The sequence below is a fragment of the Acomys russatus genome, chromosome 13, assembly GCF_903995435.1.
Source record: "Acomys russatus chromosome 13, mAcoRus1.1, whole genome shotgun sequence".
Taxonomy (NCBI): domain Eukaryota; kingdom Metazoa; phylum Chordata; class Mammalia; order Rodentia; family Muridae; genus Acomys; species Acomys russatus.
The window spans coordinates 71,926,721-71,943,697 of NC_067149.1; the positions used below are offsets into that span (position 1 = coordinate 71,926,721).

General features: G+C 37.5%; 1 protein-coding gene across 3 annotated transcripts in view; it reads right to left on the reverse strand.

The window, feature by feature from the left end:
- LOC127197650 (vomeronasal type-2 receptor 116-like) overlaps positions 1-7,317 on the reverse strand; it is a 34,146-nt gene extending 26,829 nt beyond the window's left edge. The window contains exons 1-2 of one of the 3 annotated variants that reach the window (XM_051155641.1): positions 7,160-7,317; positions 5,639-5,655 (exon numbers count right to left, since the gene is read on the reverse strand). In XM_051155641.1, the coding sequence (XP_051011598.1) occupies positions 5,639-5,655; positions 7,160-7,317 (175 nt within the window). Of the gene's footprint in view, positions 1-5,638; positions 5,656-7,108 lie in introns of all 3 variants that reach the window. The other 2 variants (XM_051155640.1, XM_051155639.1) reach the window with 2 other exon arrangements.
- Positions 7,318-16,977: the final 9,660 nt, after the last annotated feature.

The following is a 16,977-nucleotide window of genomic DNA, read 5'->3' on the forward strand; positions in this document are numbered from 1 at the left end:
AGACTTGACAGGCTGAGGTCACATGATAGGAGAGGGGGCTTCCCCTTTTGATGATTGGAGAGAGGAAGAGGGAGCAGTGTGGGAAAGATTAAGCTTTGTCACAGGTGGAGGCAGTCTTGGCGGGCTTTACCCTTGGTGTACCTCATAAATACCTTGTGACAGCCTGAGTGGGGCCATTCTGGGCCTGGAATTCAGAAAACAGACCTGGAAACTCCATCTGGGCTATTGTTTTTCTAATGACCCTCAATGAGAGAAGGAGACCGCCCTTCCCACGTGACTCAGACAGGTGGGGAGGAGAGAACAACAGGTTCAGCCCAGGCTTGAGTGCGTGGGGAGCAGCAAACAGGCTGGACCAGCGCGCGGGCCAAAGAGACACCTAAAGACCCGTCCTGTGGAACAGATACTGGAAGGTTCACTCTTTTGTCCCTTTAACCGTTTTCCCTTCTTGTGTAAGCTAGATGGGTTGTATAATAAAGTTTAATTATTAAAAAACAGAGCCAACAGAGCAGCATGAGGGAGGGAGTGTAAGACTGGGAGTCGAAGACGGAAGGGGCTACAATTGAGATGTAAAGTGAACAAATTAAAAATAAAATAAAATAAAACATAAAAAAGAAAGTCAAATATTAGGAAGGTGCCAGATTGGATCCTGGAGAGAATACTAGGTATTTGAATTAAGTAACATGATGAAATAAAACTGATATTCACCTGGATGTTTTATCTTTCCTGGCTGGAAGGTTCTATGCTTGCCACCAAAGAAAATAAAGGTAACTGTCACTGTCACTCCTCTGTGAACCATGAGGGATCCAGTAATGACAGGCTTTATATGATATTCCCTCTGATGTTTAAATGGCACACATGTTATATGTGGAACTACCTTTGTCTTATTTGGTTAATGTCCCCCACATGGTATGGAACCAATGCTTGGCACTATAGAAATGGCCAAAGTCTGTTACTGAGTAGGTCATAGACCCAAGAGGAGAACTTAATACTGTTAGCCTTCTAAATGGACACAGTTGAAATCAACTCCTAATGTCTTATTGCTTTACCATTAGTTAGTGCATTCCTCAGCCCTCATCAGAGCAGCTTCTATTTGCAGTACACTGCAAATAATACAGAAACTGAAGACTGATCATGGTACGAATCATAAAAGACTATCATGTTCTCAGCCATAATTGTGGCTTACATATCACACCTGTACAAACAAGGCTGATGAATCATGGTTAAAGAGAAGTGGGAAGATTGTAAGGGCCAGAGGCTTTGAGGATAACTTCAAGGTAGGAATATGTTCTGTGCACATAGTTGCACATTTAACACAGAATGATTATGAAAGTATGAACAAGACTATGTATGCTTAAACATGACAAAATGCCAGTATGGAAAAGGAGATGGACATGAAATCTAACACCTAACAGCCATGCTAATGAGATTCAATAGTTATTGAAGGAGAGATGTTCAGTTTCTTTACTGTTGTCACTACTAGGAGATCAACCCCACACAAGGGAAGGCTGTAATTACAGTAGTACATTTAGAAAACAAAGTGTACTTGACTTGAAAAAACAAATGAAACATTAAGTTACCTGGATAGAGGCTAAAGTTAGACATAGTGAATTTGGAAGATGTGGTGGTGTGGGTGACTGTGATCAAAATGTTTTGTTTGAAATGATTAAGAATTAATAAATACTTTTAAAGGCCCAAATAAAATACAATTATGTCTAGAGGAGGGGCATTTGTCAGAATAGTGAGAAACAAACAAACAAACAAACAAAAAGCATAGTTTTTGATAATGGATGGTGTATTTTAACATGTATACATATATCAAATAATAATAATATGTATTGTCTTGACAATTTCATCCATGTAAGCAAAGACTTATAACCACAGTATAGAGTGAAATCTCCACTACATATTTCATGATAAAGCAGAAGAGAGGCTACAAGCATCCAAACTCAAAGCAACATTAAGAAAATCTAATCATTATAACCAAAATTTCTTTCCTTTTTTTAGAATCATGTTTCACAACACATTGTATGTAATAAACATGTACAATTCATATATGATAATTTAAATTTGTTTAAAATTCAACATAATTTTATTTCATACTTTCTCATTCTTTTCTTAGATGGAGTTTGAAATCTGCATTCCATAGATTGGTTAAACATTTGTCTTGATTAATAAATTTTAAATATCTACATATCTGTGAACATGTGTAAAATTTTCTTTTATAATGACAGAATTTGTTCTCTTCTTTTTTATTTTGTATCCATCTTTCCATGTATCCAAATTCATCTCTCTCTCTCTCTCTCTCTCTCTCTCTCTCCCTTCAGGCAAATTCTAAAACTTCAGCAGAGCTTGTTATACATACAGAGTGTTAAGACAGTCAAGGCTACACGGGGAAGCCTTGTCGAAAGAAAAGAAAGAAATGAAGGAAGAAGAAAGAGAAAGGAAGAGAAAGAGAAATGGGGGTAGGGAGAGATAGGAAGAGAGAGAGAGAGAGAGAGAGAGAGAGAGAGAGAGAGAGAGAGAGAGAGAGAGAGAGAGGTGTTTAGCTGAGTATGGTAATGCATGCCTTTAGTCCCAGAATTCAGAAGGCAGAGGGAGGCAGATCTCTGTGTGTTCTAGGCCAGCCTAATCTACATAGTAAATTCCAGGACTACCATGCTATGTGACTTAGAGAGGCCCTGTCTCAGAAAAATAAAAATAAAAGCAATGAAGGAGCACATCAAACACACACACACACACACACACACACACACACACACACACACACACAGTGTTTTAGTTAGTTTAATTAGATGAACCAGTATACCCAAAGCAAATTGGGGAAGAAATGACTTATTTGACATTTTAATTATGTTAGCTATTGCTGTGATGAAACACCACATCAAATTCAAGATGGAGAGGAAAGCTTTTATTCTACATTTTAGTTTATCACTAAAAGACATTAGGACAGGAACTCAAACAATGTGAAATTGTAGAAGCAGGAGATGATCTATAGACCATGGAATGTTTATAGTTACTGGCTTGTCCCTAATGGATTTCTTAGCCTGCTTCCCTATAGAATTGAAGACTACTAGCAAAGGAGTGGCTCCACCCACAATGTTCTGGGCCACCCCCCATCAATCACTAATTGACAAAATGCCCCATAGGCTTGGCTCTAACCCAATCTTATGGAAGACTTTTCTTAAGTGATATTCCTTTCTCTCAGGTAGCTTTAGCAAGTCTCAAGTTGATATACATCTATGCAGTACATTTGACATATACGTCATTACTGTCATTGTTTGAGGAAGTGAGAACAGGAACTCATGCTGGGAAGGACCTATAGGCAAGAGCTCTGACTCAGAAGCCATTTATTGGCTGGCTCACTTTGGCCTGCTCAGTCTGATTTTTTTAATGGAACCTAGGACTACATGCTCAGAGGTGGCACCACTCACAATGGGCTGGGTCCCTCCACTAACTCAATGATTAAGGAAATACCATAAAGGACTGTCTATAGCCTGATCTTATTGAGGCATTTAGTCAACTGAGTCTTCCTTCTCTCCACTGACTCTAGTTTGTGTCAAGTTGAGATAAAATTATCCAGCACAGACCAAAAACCAAAGGTTTTAGATAATAAAAAAAATGTTAAGAAATTTATAATACTAATTTAAAGTAAAAGTAATGAATTCCTAAAAATTAACCTTATGTGGTTATATACAATATTCTTGTTAGGATAATGGTAATAATAACATGCAGACAAATTAGTAGGAAAGGCCAGAAATCTGAGACTTTTTTGTATTATTTGTAAATGAAACTGCATCAGATAAGTTACATTGAAAAATCAGAAAATATATTATGACTTATGTTCTTCTTCAATTAGAGTAGATAAAGTTGGAACACTAAAATAAATACTTTTCATTTAATTAATTTAACAGAAAATTAATATATAAAGACTTGAGTGCATAACTATTTCTCTAAATGTGTTTAGATAAAAGGTAGAACAAATTGCACAGTACTGACAATGACTGCCATCTGCAAGCTCCTCAGCCAGAACCTGACAAAAATCCCTTACATCAGAGAGGTTCGTGTACAGGTGATGGGCTGTTTGCGTTTGTGTTTCTGGCTGTGCTGAAAAAAACACCTCTACACATTACTTCCTCTTTGTTAATTGACTTGAGAAAAGGGGAGCTAACAACCACAACCAGAATTCCATTTAAAGAACAACCTGGAGATGAAGGAAGATCAATTGATACAAAAACAAAAAGAAAACAAAATAAAATAACAACAACAACAAAACAAGCAAACAAAAACCAACAGCAGCAGTAACAACAACAACAAAAACCAGACATCAAAGTCGTACTAGTGAAGTAAATTATTACAGGCCAGATACATGATAGCCCTCCACTAAATATTTAGAGGACACTCAATAGCCATTCTGACTGTACACAAAGAAATGACCACAGGGCTGCAATTCATGGAAATTGAGACCTAAAGTATAAAGCCAAGGCAAGAGGGGAGAGTGTGCTCAGGGTCAAGATGCAGTTAGGAGTGGAACCATTTTCACTGCTGGTACACAGAAGGATAAAAATGGAGAATTGAAGCCAGGATGATTTTTAGACACTGGAGCAATTTTCCTAGAAAACTTGTAGTTGCTCCATTCAATCTTTTTTTTTTTTTTTTTTAATTCTGGGAAAAATGTAATAGAACTTTATTTAAGTGTATGCAGAATATATGTTTGGGAATTGCATTCTATGAGACCAGATTCTTAATCTTTTATAACAAAAATAGTATTTTCCTTTCATGATCTACTTTGAATATATTTCTGATGATATAAAAAGTTGGATTTTTATGACCTGGAATTGTTCACCCCCCTTAGGCAACCTAGTGGTCCTCCGCTTCTGAGAGGTCACCATATTCATGCCAAACTTAGTGTGTACACCTGATGCAAAAAGTGTATGACATCCCTGAACTCCTGGACTCAAGCTATCTTCCTGTCTCAGCCTCTGGAATAACTGGGTCTGGTCAAGGTATGGGAAATAAGTGGCTGCAGAATGTTCAGCCCTAAATGGGGCTGCCGGATCATATACCCCCATGCCAGTGCTTAGAATGATTGCAAAAGATGAATCGGAAAGGCTGTAAGAAGCAGAAGGCAGAATGACTAAAAGGAGAGAGTGTTTTCCAGAAACAACTGAGCAGTTGGTCATATGAACTCTGTTGTGACCTGAACAAGATCAAGCCTGACAGAATTCCATGAAGGAGAAGGAAAGTTGGCAGGTGGTCTGGAGTGAAGTTCCAAACATAGCTGAGGATCTATTGACCATAATAACTGATGGGAAGGACAGAATCAGTTTCCCTTAAGGGTGTGATCCTTGAGAGTTCTAGCACACTTCAGTGGAAGACCACACATTGAGAGTGTTTTATGGAGGTATTACCTGGACTCAACAGATGCATTTAAAAACAAAACAGAACAGAAAATAATGATACACAATTAGGTGGTCAAGGAAGGAGGATGAATCTGGGAGGAGATGGGAGATGGGGATGAATAGGATCAAAGCATAATCTATGAAAATGTCAAAGACCTCATAAATAAGAAAAAACGCTTTAAAATAAAAAGGTGATGTTTTTGGGAAACAATTCTATACCAATCATGGACAAGCGAGACACTCGTGGCTCACATAACTGAACGTATATTCTTTTCATATATAGGCTTGTTGCAGGGTGACATAAAGAAAAACTCATACAGATGTACATTTGTGCCTGAGCTACTGAAAACAGAGAGAGCAGAGGAAAAAGAGAGTGACAAGAGGCATTAGTTCTGATGTAGTAGAAGCGGCTCCAACCAGCATCCAAGTCCTCAGTCTGCTAAGTTTATCAGACAAATCTGTGATCCTATTTGAGATATGATCCTTAAGAATTTGGGTCTAACTTTAATCACTGCACTGAGATATAAATTATTTCATCTACACAGAAATTTTTTGTCCTGTGACCATCTTTGTTATGTTAGTTTCCAATGAAATGTGTCAAGACCACCAAACATCCCATGAAGTTTATATATGAACATATTTCTTCCTCCACCATTCTTGTAGTTTTACTTGACACCCCACCATGGTGTTAGGAATTACACAGCACGGTCACACTGAGCACAATTTACCTTAAGAAGGATATTTTTTTCTTGTAAATTTCTGTCTATTGTCCTTGTAACAATTTTCTCATGTGTTCAAAGACCTTTACAAGCTCAATTGCTCTATTTCATGTTTTTTATACTTTTCCATTGAGATTCGGGATGTCTATACAAGATAGCCACAATATATTTCCTTATAAAGAAACATACTTGAATATTTGTCATTATTTGTTAAAGGAAATCAGACTTCTCTTGACACTATTCCTTAATCTTGCATATTTATGAAAAAAAAAAAGCCTTATGTGGTCACCCTCACATCAAGAGTATCTTCTTGGTGATCACATCCATACAAATGAGGAAAAGCACTGGAAACATATATGGCAAACAGGTATACATTTAAATATGTATAACTCACTTATCTTAAGCAGCCTGCAATAGAACTTTCAAAGTAGTGGAAGTAAACCTTGTATTATAATTAAGTTATATGGGTGCCAAATAAAATAACCAAAACACTAAGAATGTAACATTTATATAATTCCTGATTGTGTCATGGTCCTTCTTGCTATAGCTAATTTATTGTGTGTGTGTGTGTGTGTGTGTGTGTGTGTGTGTGTGTGTGTGTGTGTGTATGTAATAATATAAATATATATGTAAAAAATAATAAAAATTTGTAAAATCTGTTTGAGAATAAACACATTTAAGAAAGAAACATTGAAATATTAAAAAGGATATACACAAAGATAAGTGTAGAGAAGCAAAGTGCTCCCTAATGTCAATAGTGACAGTCCTGCTCTGAAATCAGCTGCATGTAACATAGTCAAGACTTTCCAGGCACTCCAGGCATAAAAAATTGTCACTTTTCCTTGAATGATGAAAAGAAGTACACAAGAAAATATGTTTGATGCAATTTGAGAATGGAAAAGAGAAATTGTAAAAAACAAGAAAGTTTTAATCCATACATTCTTTAAGTCTCAGGAATCCTTAACTCAGAGAATAAATAATTGTACTTACCATACATTAAAGTTCTGCAAGCGTTGTGGCAGATATTCATTTCTAATATACTTTTCTACATGGAAGTCAGCTAATGGAAGAAATGCACCAATCATCATATCTCCTTCACGGAAAAGATAGTCATCAGTTTTTGAATAGCAGTGACTGTCAGATGAATCACACACAAAATTGGGAATATACAGAAGCCCAAAGATAAAAATCCAGAACATCCTATTAACATGTGCATCTGCCCAGGCACAAGACTGATAGATACATATCTAATGATGTCCATCAGGTATATATTGATCTCATGTGTTTGTGAACATGTGCGCTTCTCACTTTGTTATTGTGTGCAGCTGGCACACTAATCAGCATGCAGTTTTTCCTGATACTTCCTCCACTGCCATTGAGAGTTCTGCAACTCTTTTCCCCTAGGCTCTCTCTACATCTGAGTCCATGTTTTTTCCTTAAGAATAAGTTGGAAGCCATATTTTCAATTTTCTTCTCTGGCCACAGGCATCATGATTTCAGCCAAGAAGACAAACAGCATAGCTGAGGCATCAATTACCCTATTAGACTGTTTTGGACAAATTTGAGGCAGGAAGCTTTTCATGTGACAACAATTTTGGCTGAAGAAAACAGCATCAGAGTTTGACATCGTAGGTGAATTGGGAGAAGGTCTGAAAATTCCCATGGCAGGCACACACAGACAAAATCAGTTGGCCATGCTTTTTCAAATCAAGGACAACCAGGGAAGTCCACTCTTCTTCCTGACTATAAGTGTCTCCAAATATTCTATGATGCATCTGTGTCTGCAGATCACTAAGATGTCTGAACCTAGTACAATTTTTTTTTAATACTCACTTTGGAAAAGACCAATAGTCCTGTTGCATTGATCACTTCCAAAATATCTATTTAATTGATCCTCTATCAATCATTGAGTACAGATGTCCTTAAGATCCATCCCTGAATGTAGAGCAGTCTGTTCTTCCACTGTGTAGCCTGCTCTGAAAACATTAGTATAGGAGAAATTCTTCTCGGTTTTATCAAAAGCGTAATAATTTAAATGTATCACAGTGTGTCCTTAAATGTAATATACTGAGGTAGGCTATCCTGAGCAGGGCTGAATTCTAGCCACCAGGAGTTTAGGGCAGTGAATGTACTAGATATTTTGATATGGTAGTGAATAGATTCCCCCCCCCAAAACAATTTGACTCCCCTAAGAAAGGATGGGAGAAAAGAGTGAACAAAATCCAGATGAAACATAAACACACTACAATAAGATGTTGTTGTTTTCTTGGGCTATGGATGTTTACTTTCATTGGGAATTGGTTATAAGTTATCATTGATTTTATTCAGAGAGAAAACAAGGTTGGAGTCAAGAAGTTCTCTTTTTTCCTTCATCCTTCTTTGTTAGATATAGAGATAATGGTGTAAAAGAAAGAAGGGAGAATATAGAAATATATAGGGAAGAGAGGTCAAAAAGCAGATTATTGTACTCAACTTAAGGCCTTAACTGCTACTCACAAACAAAGTTATTTTTAATTCATTGGTATAGACTTTTGTATATTGAAGCAAATAAGTTCAATTTCAAACTTTGTTATAGAATTCAAATTCAATATTATTCTTCATACACATTAAATATATTGCTACTCTAATAGGAGACAGTGTACTCATACAACTCAAGTATATTACAAAATTTACTTTAGGATAATTAAATAAGACAAGTCAGTTGTTAGTTGATAAACTCATGGTCATGTCAATTAGTAGTCTATTTTCATCACAAGAATATATACCCTAGATTTAATAGATAGATAGGAATCTATAGATTGGTAAAGTAAAATAGTTAGATAAGGTTTTCAGAAATCTCAGATACTTACAGACTATGGCATTTAAAGATGTTTTAATGATTTTAAGGGTCCTTTGACAGTCGGACAACAAACCTACCTCAGAGAAAATGATGAGCATCAGAAAACCTCTTTATGGAGATAGTTTCAAATGTGGCAAAAAAGGCCACTGGGAAAATGTCCTCGTTTCTGCTACAGACAGAATTATGCCTAAAACTTGGCCAGCTTGACTGCAGACAGAGTTGATGGCCAAACTCTGGCAAGACAGGGTAAGCAAATCCTCAATAGTTCCTGCTTCACAAATATGACTGCCAGATACAATGGGCCAGAAGGCTGAAGATGATCCTCCAGTGTTCTAGAGAGTTTGGGGTGACTGTCTAGGCAGCAAACTGTCTCTGTCACTTTCTCATTTTGGAAGCTGCTAAGTTGCACTTCCTGTTTACTCAGGTAATAATTTGACCCCTTCTCAAGTCTCTGATGGGGTTGAAGAACAGTCAGCTTAGCTTTACAGTTACTCTTAGTTGTTTAGGGGTTAAGATGTTTTTTGGTTTAGATAGCAGTATGTAGGCGGATAGAGATGAGCTATGATAGATATTGATTTAGATTCAGAGTTTTAGACTCTCCAGGATAGGAAAGATGTTTTCTCCAAAGATATCAAGTACAAATAGCCAAAACATATGAATGTAATATTTATATAATTCCTAATTGTAATTTGTTCCTTCTTGCTGTTTGTATTTTATTATATGTATCTTCAATGATATAAATGTACATGTAAAAGTAAAAAAACTAAAAAGAAGAAAAAGTAAATAAAAACACAGATTATGCTTAATAAAAAAGAAATCATATGCTGTTTTGCTGTCCCTCACCTTTCTGTCTTCTGATCTCATCTCATGTCTCCTTTTAGACACTTGATGTTCTTCTCATATACGTATTGACTTCCTTGGTGACAGTTACACCAAGATATTTTATATTCCATGTGGCTGTTGTGAAGGGTGTAGTTTCCTAATTTCTTAGCCTGATTGTCATTTGTGTTCAGGGGGCTACTGATGTTTTTGAATTAATCTTGTATCTGTTCACTTTGCTAAAAATGTTCATCAGCCATAGGAGTTCTCTGGTAGAATTTTTTTGGTCTCTTATGTATATTATCATATCATGTGCCATTAGTGATACATTGCTGTCTTCCTTTCTGATTTGTATTCTCTTGATCTCATTTAATTGCCTGTTGCTCTAGCTAGAACTTGAAGTAGTATATTGAAGAGATACGGCCAGAGTTGGCAGCCTTGTCTTATCTCTGATTTTAGTGTAATTGTTTTTATTTTATCTCCATTTAATTTGGTATGGTTATCCAGTTGCTATGTACAGCCTTTATTATGTTCAGGTATAGGCCTTGTTTCCCTGATATTTCCAAGGCTTTTATCAAGAAGGGGTTTTGCCTTTTGTCAAATGCTTTTTTTGACAACTAATGAAATAATCATGTGATTTTTTTTTCTGACTGTAGTGATGGATTTTTGTATGTTCAACCATCCCTGCATCCTTGGGATGAAGCCTACTTGATCATGGTGGATGATGTAATTGATGTTTCCTTAGAATCGGGTTGTAAATATTTTATTGGGTTTGTTTGAATCAATGTTCATGAGTGAAATTGTTCTGAAATTATCTTTGTTGTGTCTTTCTGTGGTTTAGGTGTCAGGGTGCTTGTGGTCTCATAGAATGCATTTGTAAATGGTCCTTCTGTTTCTATTTTGTGGAATAGTTTGTGGTGAATTGGTAATAGTTCTTCTTTGAATGTCTGGTAGAATTCTGCACTAAAGCTATATGGTCCTGTGATTTTGTGGTTAGGGGTGTTTTGATGACTGCTTCTACTTCTTTTTGGTTTGTAGGACTTTCTAAGCTGTTTACCTGATCTTGGTTTAACTTTAGTACAAGAAATATATCAAGAAAATGGTACGTTTTCTTTAGTTTTTTCCCCCAATATTTGAAAGACAGGCTTTCAAACTAAAACCTAATGAGTTTTTTAGATTTCTTTAATGTCTGTTGTTGTGTCTGCATTTTCATTTCATTTCTGATTTTGTTAATTTGTATTCTTCTCTCTCTCTCTCTCTCTCTCTCTCTCTCTCTCTCTCTCTCTCTCTCTCTCTGCCTTTTAGTTAGTTTGGCTAAGAGTTTGTCTATCATGTTGGTTTTCTCAGAGAACCAGCTGTTCGTTTTATTGATTCTTTCTATTGGTCTCTTGTTTTTAAGTTATTGATTTCATCCCTGAGTGTAAAGATACCCTGTCACCTACTCCTCTGTTGTGTATTTGCTTCTTTTTGTTCTAGATCTTTCAGGTGTGTGGTTAAGTTGCTAATATGGGGTCTCTGCGATTTCTTCATGAAGTTACTTAGTGCTATGAAATTTCCTCTTAGTACTGCTTTCATTGTGTCACATAAGCTTTGCAATGTTGCAACTTTGTTTTCCTTGATTTCTAAAAAAAAATCTTTAATTTTAATTTTATCCTTGACTCAGTGGTTACTGAGTAGGGAGTTGTACAGCCTACATGAATTTGTAGACTTTCTGTTGTTGGTGTTGTTGTTGAGTTCCAGCTTGAATCCATGGTAGTGTGACAAGAAAGAAGGCGTTATTTCCATCTTCTTATATCTGTAGAGATTTGTTTTGTGAGTGACTATGTGGTCAGTTTTGGAGAAAGTTCTCTGTGGTCTTAAGAAGAAAGTATGTTCTTTTGTGTTTGGGTGAAAAGTTCTGCAGTGATCTATTAGGTCCTTTTGATTCAGGATCTCTGTTAATTTCATTATTTTTCCATTTAGTTTCTTTTTTGATGATCTATTTATTGATGAGTGTGGACTGTTGAAGTCTCCCTCTATTAATGTGTGGAGATTCATATATATAATATAAACTTTTCTGTTTTTTTCCCAAATGAGAGTGACCTTATATTTGGGGCATAGAAGATAGAAATTCAGGATTGAGATGTCCTCTTGGTGGAATTTTTCTTTGATGAGAATGAAATATCCTACTCTATCTCTTTCAATTAATTTTTGTTTAAAGTCAATTTTATTTGATATGAGGATGGATACTGCAGCTTGCTTCTTAGGTACATTTTCTTGGAAAACCTTTTTCCAGCCCTTTCCTTTGAGGTGAGGTCTAACTTTGCTGCTTAGGTGTGTTTCCTGTATGCAGCAGAATTTTGTGTCCTGGTTACAGAACCATTCTATTAGCCTGTGTCTTTTTATTGCAGAGTTCTGTCCATTGATGTTGATAGATATTAATGACCAATGATTGTTAGTTCCCTTTATTGTGGTGTTAGTGGTGATAGTAGTTTGTGTGCTTGCCCTCTTTGGCTTTTGCTATTGTGAAGTTATCTATATGCTGTGGCTTCTTGTATACAGTTGATTTATCTAGGTGGGTTGAAGTTATCTTCCTAATATGTTCTGTAGGGCTGGGTTTATGCATATATATTGTTTAAATTTGATTTTGTCTTGGAATATCCTGTTTTCTTCCTCTTTGGTGATTGAAAGTTTTGTTGAGTATAGTAGTCTGGGATGACACATATGCTTTCTTAGTGTCTTCATGACATCTGCTGAGGCCCTTCTAGCTTTCATAGTCTCTGTTGAAAAGTCAGGGGTGCTTATGACACGTATGCCTTTATATGCTACTCGTCCTTTTTCTTTTCATACTTTCAATATTTTTTCTTGTTCTTTAGGTTTGGCGTTTTGATTATTATGTGACAAGAGGAATTCATTTTATGGTTTAATCTATTTCGTGTTCTCTTGTGTGTTTAAAGGCATCTCTTTCTTCAGGTTGGGGAAATTTTCTTTTATGGTTTTCTTGAAAATATTTTATGGTCCTTGGAGCCTGGAATCTTCTTTTTCATCTATTCCAATTATTCCTAGGTTTCCCCTTTTGTTGGTGTCCTTGATTTTGTAGATGTTTTATGTCAGGATACCTTTTCATTTAATATTGTCTTTCACCAGTGAATCAATTTTTTCAATTCTAGCTTCTGTTCCTGAGATTCTCTCCATCTCTGAAACTCTGTCATTCTTACTTCCATAGTTCTTGTTCTTTTCTTAAAGTTTCCCATCTTCGAGTTTGTTTGTCTTGTTTTTTGTTTTGTTTTATTTGTTCTGATTGGTTTTTGTTTGTTTTTTCTATATTGATTCTATCTCCATTTTCAGGTCTTTAAAATTTTTATTAATGTTATTCTGTTTTATTGCACTTTCTCCATTTCCTTGAGGAATTTATATATTTCTTCTTACAATGTCTATAACAACTTCATAAGCACAGTCTTAAGGTCATTTTCTTGTGTTTCAGCTGTATTAGCATATTCAGTGTTTTGGGGTTTTGGTGCATCTATGCTGCCCTGGTTTTTGTTAATTATGTTGGTACAATGGCCTTTAGCCATATGGTTATCTGTGGCATTGAATGTAAGCTTCTGTACCCTGTTTTCTTTCTAAGGCCTCTGTTGTCTGCTGAGGTCCTGCTGGTCTCTTCAAGACAGATCCTCAAGAAGGGGGACAAACCTGAGGCCTGATTGCAGGAGTGGAGTACCAGTGGAACTGGGGATCCTTGTCTAAGTAGGCAGAAAACTCAGAATAGCCTAAGATCATGTGGAATACCTGGACCTGAGAGACAGCTACAGGGAGAAAACTTGTAATTGTGTGTCCTCAGTTCCCAGGATTTCCCCTCCAGTCCTGGAAAGAGCTGAACTAAAGGCTCAAAGGCTACATCTGCAAGATGCAGGAGATCAAAGTCACCTTCTGGATGGAAAAAGTCCAGAAGAACACAAAACTGCATTGCTATTTTTCATCTAGCCTCTCTGAAGATTGCTGACCAAGCACATACTGAGCCCTGGAATTGGGGACCTGAGCTTGAGCAGGCAGAAAGCAAGTGGCCACCATCCTTGATCCTTTCAGCATGCCTGGACCTTGGAGACAGTTCAGAGACAATTGCAAGTGTGTGTCCTTAGCTCCTGTGATGTCCCCTACACTCAGGGTAGAACTGAATGGAAGGCTGGATCTGAAACTCTCTGGAGCTTGTGTTCTGAATCCAGCGACTCTGATAATTGTAGGCTCAGTAGACACTGAGGTCTGGAACTGGGGACTCGAGTTTGAGTATGTAGAAATCGCAGGGTCCTGCAAGGCTGTTCATTGCTGGACAAGCAGTTGCTGAGCTTCCAGAGGCATTCAGATTCAACTAGGTTCTGCCATCTTGGGACCTGGTTCCTGTATTATCCTATTTTCATGTCTGTCTCTACTGAGGAACCAACAGAGCTGTGTTTTAGAGATTGGGATGCTGTCTTCTGTCCCCTTCACATCTAGAATATGCTTCCCTGAGAAGCAGGAGGAATCCAAGCTCTATTTGAGAAAGCAGAGCTTCCCTGGCACTGGGACCATGTTGCAGTAGGTAGAAATCTTGGGGAATTGGAAGCCTACACATTGAGCTACTCCTGGGCCTGGGAGATAATCATGTAAGTCGGGAGGCCCTGGGCTTGAGCTGTTTGTCCCTCTCCAGTCTTAGCATTTTGGAGTCAATGGCCAGGTTACTCTCCAGATTTGTAGTGTATGATCATCTACTCAGCCTAGGTAGACACTTATCACTGCCACCTTGCCTGAATTGATGTGATCTTTCAATATTGGCTTGGTCCTGAGGATTTTTAGAGATGCCAGTGTGGTGGATAATTTTCTAAGTTTTGCAGAAATCTTGTAATTGGTGGCTTTGAAAGCCAGTTTTGGCAGGCAGTGGTGGCACACACCTTTAATCCCAGAACTTGGGAGGCAGAAGGGGGCAGTATGCAGTGAGTTCTAAGCAAGCTTGGTCTACAAAATGAGACCAGGACAGTCAAGGCTGCACAGAGAAAGCCTGTCTCGAAAAACCAATAAATAAATAAATAAATAAATAAATAAATAAATAAAATAGAAATCCAGTTTTATTAGTTTTGAGTTGGAGAGGGATCCCTAGAATAGTAAAAGTGGAGATCATGTGATTCTTTAAATTTTTTTAAGTTTTGAATTTTTAATAGTCTATGCTGTAGCTCAAGTGAAATGGAAATAGTCTATGACACCATATACAAACATTTGTCTACAGAAGTGTGGACTGTGGGTGACATCAATCTGCCAGATTGCCTTAGCCTTAAGGCCTCTGGGATTGGTGCCCACTGGTATAGCAGGAGTGCTGGTTAAGGAAACATAAGAAGAACAAGTTTTAAGCATGTGTTTAAGGTAATTGAGGGAGCTATAGGCGAATTTAAGAAGTAGCTCTTTCAGGTTGATATGGGTTAGCTGAAGTCTTCAGCAGTGAGGTTTGACAGAGTAAAGACCACAGCTGTGGCAATCTTATTGGCTAAAGCATTACCATCAGAGAGAAGGATAAATGTGACCATATACAGCTTGAATTGTTTTGTGATTTTTATTAAGAGGTGAGAAAGTTGGTTATCTTAAAGCTTGATATAGGAGCAGGCTAGACAGGAAAGTAGGTTGATGGTATACGTGGTATCTGAATGTAAGCTTTAAACCTTTTAAATACTACTTTATTTGGGGTTCTTTAATGCTTATACAGCCCTTCCAACCCACCTTCACTAGATAGGAGAGAAAAAAGGTCAATAGGAAAGAGACTTTTTTAGACTCAGCTTCTTGGAGCAATACCAGTGGCATAGTTGGCAGGATTCTAATAGACCAGTTAAACAGTAAACCAGCAATTCAGAGAAGGTGACTGCAAACATAGTTGCTGGAATCCAGAGCAGCAGATGGAGCCTGGAGCTCCAAAACCTTCACTGGAGTAGCTGTCACTAGGAGTGCCTTGAAGTGGAGTGATGGACAGTAAAGACCATAAAAGTCCTGCCTGTATATATGTGTATGTGTGTGCGTGTGTGTGTGTGTGTGTGTGTGTGTGTGTGTGTGTGTCTCCTCTCAGACTCCATACTAGGATGTTTATCAGTTGGCAAAGATCATGACTCAGCAAGAGGCAGTTCCTCTTGCTGTGGACAAACATCACTTGTTTTCTCATGTCTGTTTTCAGTGGGAAAATACTACAAATCCTCACAGAAGTTTGTTTCACATCCCACACTTGGGATCAAAACAAAAACATGTTTACATCCACTACATCTGACTATGAACTAATGATTGTTTTAGGTGTGTTAGGACCTAAAAATGGTATACACGTCTTTGAATTGAAGAGTTTATCTGTGAGGGGTAAAAATGAGATTAAAATCATTGTGTCCTCGATACATTGTGCAGGTAGCTCCTTGTCTCCATATGTAAAATCCATAAGAGCCCAAGGCACAGGAAATTGAGAGAGCAAATGAGGAGTGAGCCACCTAAAGAGTGATAAGTTTGCCTGCCCTCTGTCCTTGGAATAGAGGTTGTCTATCTGTCCTGGGTAGCTGATGAGACTGTTAGTGAAAGAGACATGGTTCCTCAGGAGCCATTGTATGTCTAGGAGGGAGAGGAATAAAATAATCTTATCAAATCCTTTGCCTATGAGTTGTAAGGAACACTCTTTTCCTTTCCTTATCTTGGTGGATAGAGTCAATCTCAAGTAGTAATCAACATGGCCCTTCTGTAGGTGTATGGACCCATTCTAGGATCCGCTGAGGTTGGTATGAGGCTCCAAGTCCTGTGTGAGAAGCATTGGATATAAGAATGTAGACTGGCTGGTGTGGATCACAGAAGGCTAAGGAGACATTATAAAGTGGTTGTTGATAGAATAAAAGGGCTCATTGGTTGTTGGTGTCAAAGAACAGTGAAAGCAGAGGTGTTTGTCACCCTGGATTAAGTCAATTATGTGGCTAGTCTCTATAGGGAACCAGGTCTAAGGCAGTTAATGTTGCCTAAGAAACAAATTTAATTTTCAATTACATGTACAATCTTTATGTTACATTTCCTATAAAATTTTAATTACTCCATCTATCCAGCAAAGTTTGTTGCTAAACTGAGGTCACCCTGGATGAGTCAGTGAATGGTTTGTTTGTGCAGTGGATTTGAGTTTGTGGGCATTGAGTTAGTGGCATTCAGAGGCATCTTACCAGGAAAGTTTTACAGAGACCGGTTGAAG